Here is a 15,009-nt window from a genome sequence, read left to right as displayed (position 1 = left end):
ACAATTTGAACACACTCAAACAGCCACCCCATTAAACTCCACGCTGGACCATCAGGGTCACAGCTTCAAACCACAAAAGGACTTCAATTTGAACTGCTGAGCATCACTCATTGACCCTAACCAGCGGTTATCACATCTCAAACTGGTTCGACTTGTAACTGATCCTGGTGACTACTCCGATGTGTATCCCTTGAGTGCCATACTTCAAACTCCTGAGCCTCCGTATTCGACCCGGCTTGATGCCCACTCAACACATGGATCAACTATGATGTACAGTCCTCGGGGACGTAATTTCACCAAAATGGGGTTAGTGGAAGTGATATCACATGACCCTTGACCTCTGATGACATCACAGGAAGTGATGTCATTTGACCCCACCCCAAAGTGACATCACAGGAAGCGATGGAATACAAGCTTTCATCCCTTGACTAAATAGGAGTTGGCATCACATAGCATTGTTTCTAAGTACACTACTAAAAAGATGGTTACGACAATATCACTGTAAAGTGATATACATTTCATACAAGAATGGATCACTATACGTATCGGTAATATCAGCTCATAAAGGCCCAAATTATCAAATTACTGTGAATGCAAGCAGATGTCCAAGGCCAAACGATAATGATGTGTTATTATATAGCACTGACGCTTAAGCCATTCATATAGAACAGATATACATACAATATCACCCAACCTGTATTAGTAACCATTTATCAACCTAAGCAGGATGAAAAGCTGAGTTGACCTTGCCAGGAGACGAGCCTGCAACCTGTAGATCACACACATATTGCATCAGTGACCGCTCTACCCACTGAACTATCTCACCAGTTATAGCTATCAGAAAACCAGCCACTCCAGAAACAAGGAGCCACATGCTGCCCAGGAGCCTCAATTTAATAAATATATATATAGGTAAAAACACACGCAGGAGGAGGGTTGTAGCCATACAAAAAAAACATTAGCATGTCACAAAACTTGCACACATGACCATACCAGCTTCTAGGAAAAATAGTCTTTATTTAGTTATAAAAAAAGACATGTAACCAACAAAAAATGCATTTATAGCATAATAAGGGTGGCCACTAAATAAAATGGTCACTTCCTATAGCATACAGGTCTAAAAAACACTCACCCCCTTAGGATGGAAGTTTTTCACGCGTTCCGCTTGTAACACCAAGCTTCTTCAGGCTGATTAACATCCACATTCGTGAAACACCATTTAAAATTCACCCAGAAGAAACACGGCTCGAGCGCTAGGCTCCTCCCCTGCCTCTCTTCGTTCCCGGTCATGTGACAATTATCCATGTGTGTTTTGAACTATATATGGCCAATCCATGCTCTCTAAAACAACCAACATGATGGTGCAGAGTTCATTATAAACAGTATGTGGGCAATTGAAGTTAAACTAAAGCATTTACATAAAATAACAAAAATCATAGAAATGATATACTATGAGTCCATCTTTGAGGCAATCATGTGCAAGAAGAAATGGTGTACCTTGGTAAGTTTTATTTCCAGCGTATGGCTGTTTTGATTCCTGGAATCAAAAAGTGCAACTTCCTTGGCTGATGACTTGACCTTGGCAATGATTTTTACATAGGAAAAGACAATGACTGCTGTTGGCAGTAGGAGGCAGAAGACCAGCATGCAGAGGACGAAAGCCTGCCCACTCTTTGAAGCCTGTGCCAGCCACCAGTCCAAAGTACATGAGGTGCCAAAGGGCTCAGGAGCGTAGTTTCCCACTCCGACCAGAGGAAGCGTCGCCCAAAACGAAGCATATGACCAGATGATAGTCAAGCAGAGAAAAGCATGGCGCCGCTTCAGCCAGGTACCTGGGAGGTATAAAAGGAGAGGTAGCATCATTAAAACAGAGGTGGGTCCATCTAATACATGAAGCAATTCATTTATCATTAAACAAAGCCAGTACAAACCTCATGATAAACTCACTGACCTTACAGCAGTGACAGAGGCATTAAAACATGTTCCCAGGGCCAGCGCTACAATGAAGGAACTCTAAGTGGCTGCCTAGTGCAGAGGGCCACAAATAAAGGTTGTTACCCCAAAAATATTGAATATGAGCCCAGCAGAAAGGAGGGGGATCCAAAACGTCCCCTTGTCAGAGCAGGAATCCATCATGGCGCTGCCCTGCATGTGCCCAGCATTTGAGCTTAGCATGCATTCAACAATGGAAGCAAGCAGCCCTTCTGTGGATGAAAGAACACTTTTTTATTAGATTACAAAGGGCGTCTATTCATAAAAGCATTGCAAATGTAGATTCGTGTGATAACTATGCACCCTACCATTCATTTTCCTTGTGGCGCTCATAGGTAAATATAGTAAATGTTTAGGCAGGTAGCAGTTATATATTTATTTTGCGAGCAGTTCCAACAAAACGGGTTTCAATTGGTCTGTGTTAATTGGATCAATGTTGGCACCGTAAATAGGAAAATGTTACCCACATTTTTTTAGGATTTTCTGAACGTGACTGAAAACAAAGCGAATTGGGAAATTTGCAAGGAAAAATAATGAAGCCATTTTTTTAGAGTTACAGTTTCTGAAAAACGAAGCACCGCCCTTCGTCGCATATCAACCAAGCATGGAGCTTTCAGGACTGACAGTAGTGTTGGAGGAACAATTTAAAAAAAATCGACCTTTTTTAAAATGTGCTATTTTATTGGATTTTAAACCTCGCAACAAATTCCGAATGTCCACTGGCATAATCAGACATAATAAACCATACATTTTCACAAGGCATACTTGTTCCCCTGCACCCTGTGAGTTTCTTCAGTACCGTTCTAATATATACAACATTGCTAGCTTCATAATAGACTTTGCATTCAAGCAAATCATTCAGGGCATGTTCATTAAACTCAGTGCTGTCAGTCAGAGAGGGCATGAAAGTGATTTGGACTACTGCAATGCCCTACTATGCGGCACGTCAGAGAAGATGTTCCTCAAATTAACGGTAAGCTTTGCCATTCCCATTATGGACCAGACTTTATCTAGCCATACGTTTACTGATGGAGGTTCAGATTTCCGCCATAGATGGAGGACAGATAGCTTGGCAACCAATAGAAAATGAGTCAGTAGTTTCCGTTCCATTGTTGTGGAAGGCTGTTGTATAGACACATTGAGGCCCAGGATGCACAGAAGGGGGGTCGCTAGGTATATCAAATTAAATGTATTGTTTAGCCTAGATTTTACTTCTAGCCAGAAATCCTTGTTTAGCCTAGATTTTACTTCTAGCCAGAAATCCTGAATAACCGGGAAGCTCCACAGTACATGCAGAAGTGTGCCCTCTGTGTTACACCCCCTCAAACACATTTTGGAGCTATTGGGGTGGCTATGGTGGGGTCGGGAGGAGTTTTGTACTATCTGGTTAAAATCTTTGCCTGGGTTTCAGCTAGGCAGGGGAAGAAAACTGCTAACCCCACCCCCAACTCCCTTGTTCCTTTTTCATCCCATTCCTCCTCAGTGATGGAGATGCACAATTCCCACTCCCTGATCGCATAATAGGATCTGCGGAATGTCATACCTAATGTGTTGATTGATTTGTAAAGACTGAAAATGAGTCCCTTAGAGTTTGGCTTTGCCTGAAACACAAGTTCCAACGGGGCCAGTTGCCTAGTTGCTGGGGTTGCATTGAACAGTGCAGGACCCAATGTCTGGCCTGTAGGTATCAGAACCGATCAGAATCCTCGAGCCCTAAAGACTCACTGCAGTCTTCAAATGTTTGGATCTGGCCGTTTAGGAAGAGATCCCCCCCATCCTGCTCACCCCCTTGTCTATCCACTGGGTAAATCCCCCGTCTGTCTTCCCAGGTGTAAAGTTATCGTTATGCATCAGTGGAGTGAATGGAGATGGACATATGAAAGATCGTTTCAGCCTGCCCACACTGTCCCAAGCTGAAAGGGTAGCTCACGTTAAAGGATTGATATACAAACTTTGTGCTCACATATGTTGAGGTAGCCATGGCTGCGTCCATATGTGTCACCCTGCCACTGCCTGGTCCATTGTCACCCAAATCTTATTGGAATGCCTTTGCACCCAATCAATCATTGGCCTCATCTGTGGAGCTCTGTAGAAGCAGATTTTACTAACATGACTGTGGATGAATGGTGGCTAAGACTGACGAGCGGGAAAAAGCTTAGTCTATCACTGGCAGCAGTGACACTTTTACGAGAAGCCTTAAATCTTTTAGAGGAAGCCCATAAAATCTTTTAAGACCCAATGAAACTCTTTGTCCTGACAAATAAGAATCATGGCCTGAAACTTCATTTGATTTTTACAAAAGTTTTCTTTTATTTATAGAACAAAACTGTTAAGCAAATACATTTTAAAAAAAAGTATTTTTAAGAGTTTAGGGAACGATAGACCCGCTTGAGCCTTGGCTGCATATAACATGCTTTTGTTGACCTTATACAACCCCCTTCCCAAAGAAATTGTATGAGCAGTGAGTCTAATTGGCCAGTAATGCTACCGAAGTATGTTCATTTTGATAACCTCAACCATGCGAGAGAATGGGTCCCCCATCGGTTGAGGTCCTTAGTAATTTCCCCTACTAGCACTGGATAGTTAGCCCCAAACATGTCGCCTAGTTTCCCCGGTATATTTACTCAGAGAAATCTCACCATTTCGGCTGTCCTTGCATAGGAGAATCTTTGCTCAAGTTCCCCCCTCAGTGGAGGGGGATGTTGAGACCCAATATTTCTGATTTAGTTATACTGACCTTAAAACCTGAGACTGAACCGTACCAAATAATTTCAGCTTCTATCTCTGGAAGGGAGTTGTTGGGGTCGGTGATGGAAAGACTAAAATCGGCAGCAAAGAGATACATTTTATGCAGGGTTCCCCCAAATGATATGCACCTAATTTTATTATTTGCTCTTATGTATGCTGCAAAGGACTTCATTACCATTGCAAACAGCAAAGGCAACAAGGGGCATCCTTGCCGTGTGCCCCTGCTTAGGTTAATGGGTGATGTTGGCCCCCCATTCATTAGGAGTAGTGCCGCTGGGTGTGCATAGTTAGGGAGTATCATGTGGCACATTCTGTGGTATCCCAAGCCTAGGGAAAGCGCGCATACAGGTCGCGGCAAAAGACAGGCCAACACGGAGAGGTGCTGTGAAAACGTCTTTCTTTATTTGTGCCTCAATACTAACTAACTCGCCCCGCCCCTCCCACGTCACTTCCCTTCTTTTCCCGCCCATGTTCCTCCCGCCCCCGTCGTCCAGGAAACGTCAACATGACATCTCCCCCCTTTTTAAACCATTACCACCCTCATCGCAACAGGCGATGATCTGGTAAGTCACTATTCCATTTCCTCGATCCACCGGCGAGGTCTGGTACGAACCCGCTGTGGTCGTGTCAGTTCAGCCCGTGGTGACGATCTACTCACGGTCGTCTCGGTTTCTGGATCTTGATCCGATTCGTCGGCATCCCACGGATCCTCTCCTTGTTGATCACTGTATTCTTCCTCTGGTGGGGCCTGTACCCTTCCGCTCAGGCGTCTGGTTCCGGGCGGTGGGAGTTCCTTGAAATGGAACGAGTTCCGGGTTATTTCTCCCGTGGAGCCTTGTGCAGTGATCATCGACCCCTTCTTCTGCGTGACGAGAAGAGGCTCTTCCCGAAATGCAGGCGTGTGCTTATGAGTCAAAGGTTGTCGAACGGCCACCACATCCCCGATGTTTATTTGGGATGTCTGGGCTCTTCGGCGGGCGTCGGTATATTCTTTCATTCTATTCTTTGCTGCTTCATCCCGCTCTCGGACTTCCGCATCCATTGCTGCGCGTGGTGCACTTGCCTCTGCTTGGGGAATGCGGGTTTGAGGGTTGCGCCCAAACATGAGTTCAGCAGGGGTCTTCCCTGTGGTGCTATGGGGCGTTCCCCGGTAGTCCCGCAGCAGTTGGTTAAGTACCTGTTCATATGGTTGTTCCGTGATGCGAGCAATTTGCAAGGCCCGCTTGAGATTTGCCATGAATCGTTCGATCATCCCGTTTGCTTGTGGCCACAGCGGGGTCACCTTCCGATGTCGGAACCCTAAGTATTCCGCAAACCTTGCAAACTGATGTCCACAGAACGGGGCCCCGTTGTCGGTCTTGAGTACCTTAGGCACTCCGTAGGCAGAGAATATGTGGTCCAGTGCTGGGACGACGTGATGTGCGGCCGTAGACGAGATCATCTGGACTTCTGGATATCGGGAGTATTCATCCATCACTGCAAGGACATATTTTCCCCCTTCGATGGGTCCAAAGAAGTCGGCGGCCACCGCTTCCCATATGTTTTGCGGAAGTTCGGACATTTGTAATGGCTCCGGATGTCGGTTTGGGGTAATGATGCAGCAGGTGGGGCATGTTCTCAGGGCGGCCTCCACTCGGGCATCCATTCGTGGAAACCACACCTTTTGGCGCAGCATGCGCTGTGTGGAGACGATGCCTCGATGAGTCTCGTGTGCCAAGTTGATGACCTTATCTCGCAGGGTTGTTGGGATCACCAGCTTGCAGTCCTTGAGTAGTAGGTGGTCTTCTGATACCGCCAATTCTTCTTTCACAAGGAGAAGTCGTTCCACGTCTTCCCATGTCTGGCCCCCTGCCGCTTTACCTCTCTCTTTAGCCCTTCTCCATTGTCCGGACGTGAGGCCTTCACATATGATGCGGCATGCAGGGTCGTTTTCAGTTTCTCTTGCCAGCTCTTCTGTGTTAACCCCCTCCGGCGTGGTTTGGTGAACCAGGTACCTGAGGTAGCGGTCCGCCACCGACGGCTCAGGTCTGCTCTCGTCCCTCGGTCTCCTCGACAGGAAGTCAGCCGGGTTTTCACCCTTCCCTGGTCTGTGAATGATGTCGAAGGCGTAATCCTGCAGGCGCAGCCCCCACCGGGCGATCCTCGGGGGCATCTTGGCTTGGGGATTGCCATAGAGAAACAGGAGCGCCTGGTGATCGGTGACCACCTGAAATGGTTTTCCATATAGGAATAAGTGGAAGTGTTCACATGCCCACACCACCGCTAGTCCTTCTTTCTCAGCCTGGGAGTAGGCTCGTTCAGTGGCGGATAAGCTGCGGCTAGCGTAGGCAACCACGTGTCTCTGTTGTGGGTCTTTGGGATCAACTTGAGCCAGGATGGCCCCTAATCCCACTGGACTAGCGTCCACTGTTAGTTCTGTTCTCCGGTTGGGGTCGTAGTAAGCCATGTTTTCTGCTTTCGCAACCCTTTCCCTGATGGTTTCGAAAGCTACTTGACACGCATTTGTCCACTCGAATTTCTCGTTCTGGTGTGTGAATTTCCGCAACGGTTCACTGACCGAGGCAAAATCCTTGATGTACCTGCTGCAGTAACTGGCGAGGCCTAAAAACGAGCGAAGTTCTGACACGTTGAGTGGTGCAGCTGTGTCATTCAAGGCTGAGACTTTGTCCGGATCTGGGGTCATCCCCAGTTCCGAGAACACGTGGCTAAAGAATTTTAGCGTGCTCTTCCGAAACTCGCACTTGTCCTTGTTGAGTGTGAGGTTTGCATCGTGCAGAGCTTTACACACCTTCATAAGGGTCTCATCATGGTTTTTCACGTCCGTCCCAAACAACAGAATGTCGTCCGAGTAGTTGAGGCAGTTGGGGATGTGCTTTATGATGTTATGCACCTCAGCTTGGAAAATCTCTGCGGCCGACGACACCCCAAAGCTCAGCCTCTTATATCTGAATAACCCGACGTGGGTGACAAATGTGGTTATGTTGCGACTCTCGGGGTGTAAGACCAGCTGATGGTATCCCTTCTGGAGGTCCAGTTTTGAGAAGACCTTGGCTCCGTTTAGCAGATGTATCATGTCCGTTATGCGTGGCGCAGGGTATCTTTCCCTGCGGATTGCTCGGTTGGGACGTCTCATGTCGACGCACAACCTGATGGTTTCAGATCCCTTCTTGGGGACAGAGATGATCGGAGAAACCCAGGTGGTTGCTCCCGAGGCCTTCTCAATAATGTCCTGTTCCAGCAATTTCTTTAGCTCATCCTCCACCTTTTGTTGAATGTTAACAGGGATCCCTCGGTAGGGCTGGGCTACTGGGCGTATGGAGTCGTCTATGTGTAACTTTACTTGTCGGTTTTTGAGTTTTCCAACCCCTCTGAATATTTTTGGGTACAAGTTATTGATCATGTCAATCGGGTCGATGTACTTATGAACCATGATGTTGTATAGGATGTGTATCAGGCCCATATCTGCAGCGGCCTTGAAACTCAGGACACATCCACTGTCCGTTTCGGTGGCCAGGACGTGGATTGGAACTTTCATCTCTTGGCCCTTGTATCGGCATAGCCCGCTGAACTTTCCTACGCACTTGAGGGGAGTTTTCGCGCCATAGGCGTAGATATCAACGGTGGCTGGCTGGAGCTTTGGTTTAGGGGTTAGTTCGGCATATACCTGTTCACTCACCACGTTGACGGTGGCGCCAGTATCGATGAGGAATTCCGTTGGTCTTTCCTGCAGCTTGATGATGAGGGTGGGGCTATGAGCGGTGGCTGTGGGATTTCCTAGCGCGTAGACGTACGCCTTCCTTTTGTGATCACTCCCGGAAGAGCTAGGGTCTGATTCTGTGGGGGATTGTTCGACTAAATAGCGAACGTGGCGTCTTGATCTTCTTTCGGGTTTGGCCCGTGTCACGAATCTTCTTCTTTCTCTCCGCTTTTGGCGATCGTCGCCGGAGTCCTTCTCTCTCTGGTCACGTCCGAGTTGATTTGGAGGGTTGGAGGTGTTACTTTGGGTCAAGTGGGTGCTTGGTGTTCCCCCATATCGACTCCTCGAGCGAGTGGTGCTCTCTCGTGGTCTCTCTCTCACTCGATCCCTGAACAGTCTGCACACCGCTTTGAAATGGCCTTCTTCACCGCATGTGGTGCAGCGTTGTCCTATAGCTGGGCATGTCCCTTCGTGGGGATATTCGAATCCGCACTTGTAGCAGAATAGTTCCTCTGTCCTTTTCTCCAGATGTAGTTTGTTCAAACTTTCGCCCAACGGCGTGCTCCCGAAACTTTCCACTTGACAGTCAATGGCTCTTTCGACCCTGGCCAGTGCCAGTATTTCCTCTAGCGTGCGGGACTTTTGGAGCAATTTCCGGCGGAAGGTTTGGGACTCACACCCTGATATTATTTGCGATCTGAGGGCTTCAGTGTTCGAATAGTTTGCGAAGTCACAGTGTTTGAGTTTTGTGCGGAGTCGCATTACATATGCGTCCATGGTCTCCCCTTTTGCCTGCTTTGTGATGTGAAACAGGTGCCTTTCATAATCAACATTGGTGTGAGGTGCGAAGTATGCTGCTAGAGCGTCCTTTAATTTTTGTATGGAGTCTATGGAGTCCTGGGGCATCTCGTCTATAATGTCTCGGGTGGCGGAGCCAACCGCTAGCTTTAGGAGGCACACTTGCCTTGCATTCGCCACAGGCCCCGTGGCCCCCATGTACAGGTCAAAGTCTCGGATCCATTTGGTCCACCTTGGGCCCATGTTGCTCGTGTCCGTCACGTCAAAGGCTCCAGGCATCTGGGCGGCCAGTGTGTCCGGCAGTTGGTAGGGCACGTGGTCTGGCATTTGGTCTACGGGTGCTGGGGGCCCATTTCCTGCAGCTCCCGCCCCTTGGTTTGCATCCTGATTCGACATGGCGCTGGGAGCGTGGCTTCCTTACGCAGGATTCTGCTGTCGTGGTGTGATGGCCGCCTTGGGAGGCACAAGCACCATCGATGGGCACCACGCCTGTTGACACGCTCCGGCGTGAGCCTGGCCCCTTGCTTGAGCCGGCACCGTCGCTGCCGCGTATTATTACGCCACGTGCGCTCGCCTGTTCCTCCGTGCTCACCGTCGCGGCCCGGATTTTCTCTCCGTCCTGTCTGCCAGGTTCCGTGACGCCCCCACGCTGCGACGACACCCCTCGCTTCTGGGTTGCTGTGGGCGTCGGTCGGCGGGCGTTCTCGTCGCTGTTTGCGCGGTGCTCGTCTCCTGGCAACCCTGCCTCTCAGGATCCCATCCTCGTCGCCATTGTGGTATCCCAAGCATAGGGAAAGCGCGCATACAGGTCGCGGCAAAAGACAGGCCAACACGGAGAGGTGCTGTGAAAACGTCTTTCTTTATTTGTGCCTCAATACTAACTAACTCGCCCCGCCCCTCCCACGTCACTTCCCTTCTTTTCCCGCCCATGTTCCTCCCGCCCCCGTCGTCCAGGAAATGTCAACATGACACATTCTAGGTCCAATATTGATCTTAACCAATACCTTAACCAATACCTCCCTCAAAAAAAAAATACTCCGCCCTGTCAAAGAGCTTTTCGGAATCTAATGCTAGAAGGAGACAGTGCAACTGGGTCCTGCCAGATTTGTTTATCAGGTTTAGAACCCTTCTTATGTTGTCAGCTGTACCTTTTCCCCAGAAAAAGCCTGATTCATCAGGGTCAACAAGGGAAGGCATAACTGTCTACAGCCAGTTTGTGAGGATCGTGGTAAAGATCTTGGGATCTCAGTTCAACAGGGCTATAGGCCTGTAGGACCGGAATTGTTTGGGGACTTTGCCAGGTTTAGGTATTAAAATCACTTGAGCTTCTTACGTGGAGTATGGCAGGTTACCCCTATTCCTAATAAAGTTAAAAACCTACAGGGTTTCACTAGTACCTGATTGAGTGACCGATAATAAATGGCAGTGAAGCCATCTGGTCCCAGGGACTTATCTGTCTTCAGAGTTTTTATAGTTTGGGGAACCGCTTGGTGCACAATTGGGGAATCTAGAAGATCCCTTCCTCTTAAGAATTTCGCTTTAGCAGCACCCCTTTTAGGTGGGAGAGTATATGCTCCCACTCAGGAGCGCTCAATGTATAGAGTGTGGTGTACTATTCATGAAATAGTTCTCTTTTTTTCATCCTCTTCACCCCATTCCCTCCCTCGGGTGTCTTGCACTGAGTGTAAAAATTACTTGCTCACCTGTGGTCTAAGGAGGTGTGCCAGTAACTTTCCGGGCACTTTACCTTGCTCAAAATATCGGTGGCACAGCCCCAGCATGGTGCGCTCTGCTCTCTGTGTTCTCATGTGTATAAGTTGATTTTTGACCATGCTAAGTTGCTTCAAGTGGCTCCTAGTTGGAGCTGCAGAGTAGATCTTGCAAACTGCTTAAAATATGGTTAAGACAATATCACTGTAAAGTGATATACATTTCATACAAGAATGGATCACTATATATCGTTAATATTAGCTCATAAAGACCCATATTACCAAATTACTGTGAATGCAAGCAGATGTCCAAGGCCAAACGATAATGATGTGTTATTATATAGCACTGACGCTTAAGCAATTCATATAGAACAGATATACAAGATTTGTGCTATGGGGGGAGTTGTTTCCAGTCACATGCCAGCAAAATCAAGTGTGAAAAATACAAGTACCAGAATCCTCAGAGCTAATTAATTTGTTACACCTGAAACAGAAATGCAGACCCGCCTGAAAAAACACAGAAACTCAGCCTCCCTGAAGTCATGAAAATGTGCGTTAGGAGAAGCTAAAGACTGGTAACAGAGAGCCTGCCTTCACATCTTTAAACATAGAACAGATATACATACAATATCACCCAACCTGTATTAGTAACCATTTATCAACCTAAGCTAGATGAAAGGCTGAATTGACCTTGCCAGGAGCCGAACCTGCAACCTGTAGATCACACACACATTGTATCAGTGACCGCTCTACCCACTGAACTATCTCACCAGCTATAGCTATCAGAAAACCAGCCACTCCAGAAACAAAGAGCCACATGCTGCCCAGGAGCCTCAATTTAATAAATATATATATTACACTGCCACGATAGTGGCAGTGCAGTTATGGTTAAATTGCTGTTTCCATAGGAAGCGCACTTTTTGGGTGGCTTATAACTTCGCTCCCCCTGGACGAATCCTCTCCAAACTTTGCAAAAAAAGTATATGGCCCACTGAATTTTTTTGCAAAGTTTGGTGAGGATTCGTGCAGGGGGGAAAAGTCCCAAAATTTCTGTTTTTCCCAAAATTTTGCTTGCGCCTACAGCCCAAACCGCTGGATGGATTTTCACCAAATTTGGACCAGGAGCAGCGGCTTGGTCCCGAAAGCGTGCTTCTGCAAATTTGGTGAAAATCCGTCCAGTAGTTTTTTTTTAAATGACCAAAAAGTAGGGCAAAAAAAATTAGTGATATCTGTGTTCGGTCCGCGGACGGACTTCCCTGTTCGCACCGCGGACAGGACGGTGATTGCGCCAGCAGCTTGCGTGATGTCCGCGGACATCTGACATGCTCTCTCATTGGATGCGATGAAAGCGTGCAGTGCGTCTGGCTTCAGAGAAACGCGCCATCTTTCTTTCCCGCATGAGAGGCTTTGTCAGGTCAGCAGGAGCATGTCTGTCTCCTGTTCCTCCCACCCCCACTCATGCCCCGTGTCTGGCCCACCCCCCGCTCATGCCTCGTGTGTCCTTTCTGTCCCCCCCACCCCCGCTCATGCCCCGATGTCCTTCCTGTCCCCCCCACCCCCGCTCATGCTCCGTGTGTCCCCTGTTCCTCCAGCCCCCCGCTCACGCCATCGCACACGGTGGCCAGCGGAGGGCCGAGGAGCGGGATCTGCCACACAAACTCATGTCTGTGCGGCATGTCCGTGATTTTGTTTGTTCCCCCCACCCCCAGCTCATGCCCCGTGTGTCTCTCTCCCTTCCCCCACCCCCCGCTCATGCCTCGTGTGACTCTCTTCCTCCCCCCCACCCCCTGCTCATGCCCTGTGTGTCTCTCTCCCTCCTCCCATCCCCGTTCATGCCCCGTGTGTCTCTCTCCCTCTCCTCCACCCCCGCTCATGCCCCGTGTGTTTCTCTCCCTCCCCCCACCCCCGCTCATGCCCCGTGTGTCTCTCTCCCTCCCCCCACCCCCCGCTCATGCCTCGTGTGTCTCTCTCCCTCCCCCCACCCCCCGCTCATGCCCCGTGTGTCTGTAGCCCTCCCACCCACCCCCCGCTCATGCCCCGTGTGTCTCTCTCCCTCCCCCCACCCCCCGCTCATGCCTTGTGTGTCTCTCTCACTCCCCCCACCCCCTGCTCATGCCTCGTGTGTCTCTGTCCCTCCCCACACCCCCCGCTCATGCCCCGTGTGTCTGCTGTAGCCCTCCCACCCACCCCCCGCTCATGCCCCGTGTGTCTCTCTCCCTCCTGCCCACCCCCGCTCATGGCTCGTGTGTCTCTCTCCCTCCCCCCACCCCCCGCTCATGCCTCGTGTGTCTCTCTCCCTCCCCCAGACCCCCCGCTCATGCCCTGTGTGTCTCTAGCCCTCCCACCCGCCCCCCACTCATGCCCCGTGCGTCTCTTTCCCTCCCCCCACCCCCGCTCATGCCCCGTGTGTCTCTCCACTCCCACCCACCCCCTGCTCATGCCCCGCGTGTCTCTCCCCTCCAACCCACCCCCTGCTCATGCCCCGTGTGTCTCTATCCCTCCCACCCACCCCCCGCTCATGCACCGTGTGTCTCTATCCCTCCCACCCACCCCCCGCTCATGCCCCGTGTGTCTCTCCCCTCCCCCATCCCCTGCTCATGCCCCGTGTCTCTCCCATCCCCCCCACCCCCTGCTCATGCCCCATGTGTCTCTCCCCTCCCCCCCACCCCCTGCTCATGCCCCATGTGTCTCCATCCCTCCCACCCACACCCCGCTCATGCCCGTGTGTCTCTATCCCTCCCACCCACCCCCCGCTCATGCCCCTATCCCTCCCACCCACCCCCCGCTCATGCCCCGTGTGTCTCTATCCCTCCCACCCACCCCCCGCTAAAGCCCCGTGTGTCTCGATCCCTCCCACCCACCCCCCGCTCATGCCCCGTGTGTCTCTATCCCTCCCACCCACCCCCCGCTCATGCCCCGTGTGTCTCTATCCCTCCCACCCACCCCCCGCTCATGCCCCGTGTGTCTCTATCCCTCCCACCCACCGCCCGCTCATGTCCCGTGTGTCTCTCCCCTCCCCCCCACCCCCTGCTCATGCCCCGTGTCTCTCACTGCTCATGCCCCGTGTGTCTCTAATCCCTCCCAACCACCCCCCGCTCATGCCCCGTGTGTCTCTATCCCTCCCACCCACCCCCTGCTCATGCCCCGTGTGTCTCTATCCCTCCCACCCACCTCCCGCTCATGCCCCGTGTGTCTCTATACCTCCCATCCAGCCCCCGCTCATGCCCCATGTCTCTATCCCTCCCACCCACCCCCCGCTCATGCCCCGTGTGTCTATATCCCTCCCACCCACCCCCCGCTCATGCCCCGTGTGTCTCTATCCCTCCCGCTTACCCCCCGCTCATGCCCCGTGTGTCTCTCCCCTCCCCCACCCCCTGCTCATGCCCCGTGTGTCTCTATCCCTCCCGCCCACCCCCCGATCATGCCCCGTGTGTCTCTATCCCTCCCACCCACCCCCGCTCATGCCCCGTGTGTCTCTATCCCTCCCACCCACCCCCCGCTCATGCCCCGTGTGTCTCTATCCCTCCCACCCACCCCCCGCTCATGCCCCGTGTGTCTGTATCCCTCCCACCCACCCCCCGCTCATGCCCCGTGTGTCTGTATCCCTCCCACCCACCCCCCGCTCATGCCCCTTGTGTCTGTATCCCTCCCACCCACCCCCGCTCATGCCCCGTGTGTCTCTATCCCTCCCACCCATCCCCTGCTCATGCCCCGTGTGTCTCTCCCCTCCCACCCCCTGCTCATGCCCCGTGTGTCTCTATCCCTCCCACCCACCCCCCGCTCATGCACTGTGTGTCTGTATCCCTACCACCCACCCCCGCTCATGCCCCGTGTGTCTGTATCCCTCCCACCCACCGCTCATGCCCTGTGTGTCTGTATCCCTCCCACCCACCTCCCGCTCATGCCCCGTGTGTCTGTATCCCTCCCACCCTCCCCCGCTCATGCCCCGTGTGTCTGTATCCCACCCACCCCCCGCTCATGCCCCGTGTGTCTCTCCCCTCCCCCCACCCCCTGCTCATGCCCCGTGTGTCTCTATCCCTCCCCCCACCCCCTGCTCATGCTCCG

At 51.2% G+C, this 15,009-nt stretch overlaps 1 protein-coding gene across 2 annotated transcripts in view; it reads right to left on the bottom strand.

The window, feature by feature from the left end:
• The window catches only part of OPN5 (opsin 5), a 533,338-nt gene that overhangs the window by 100,750 nt on the left and 417,579 nt on the right, over positions 1-15,009 (bottom strand). For both annotated transcript variants that reach the window (XM_069605842.1, XM_069605841.1), the window contains exon 5: positions 1,498-1,832. In XM_069605842.1, coding sequence (XP_069461943.1) covers positions 1,498-1,832 — 335 coding nt within the window. The remainder of the gene's footprint in view (positions 1-1,497; positions 1,833-15,009) is intronic.

The sequence above is a fragment of the Ambystoma mexicanum genome, chromosome 4p (genome assembly GCF_040938575.1).
Source record: "Ambystoma mexicanum isolate Mex_15411 chromosome 4p, UKY_AmexF1_1, whole genome shotgun sequence".
In the NCBI taxonomy this organism is placed as follows: domain Eukaryota; kingdom Metazoa; phylum Chordata; class Amphibia; order Caudata; family Ambystomatidae; genus Ambystoma; species Ambystoma mexicanum.
Note: the sequence above shows the minus strand (reverse complement) of the source record. Positions and strands in the feature narration are given on the sequence as shown.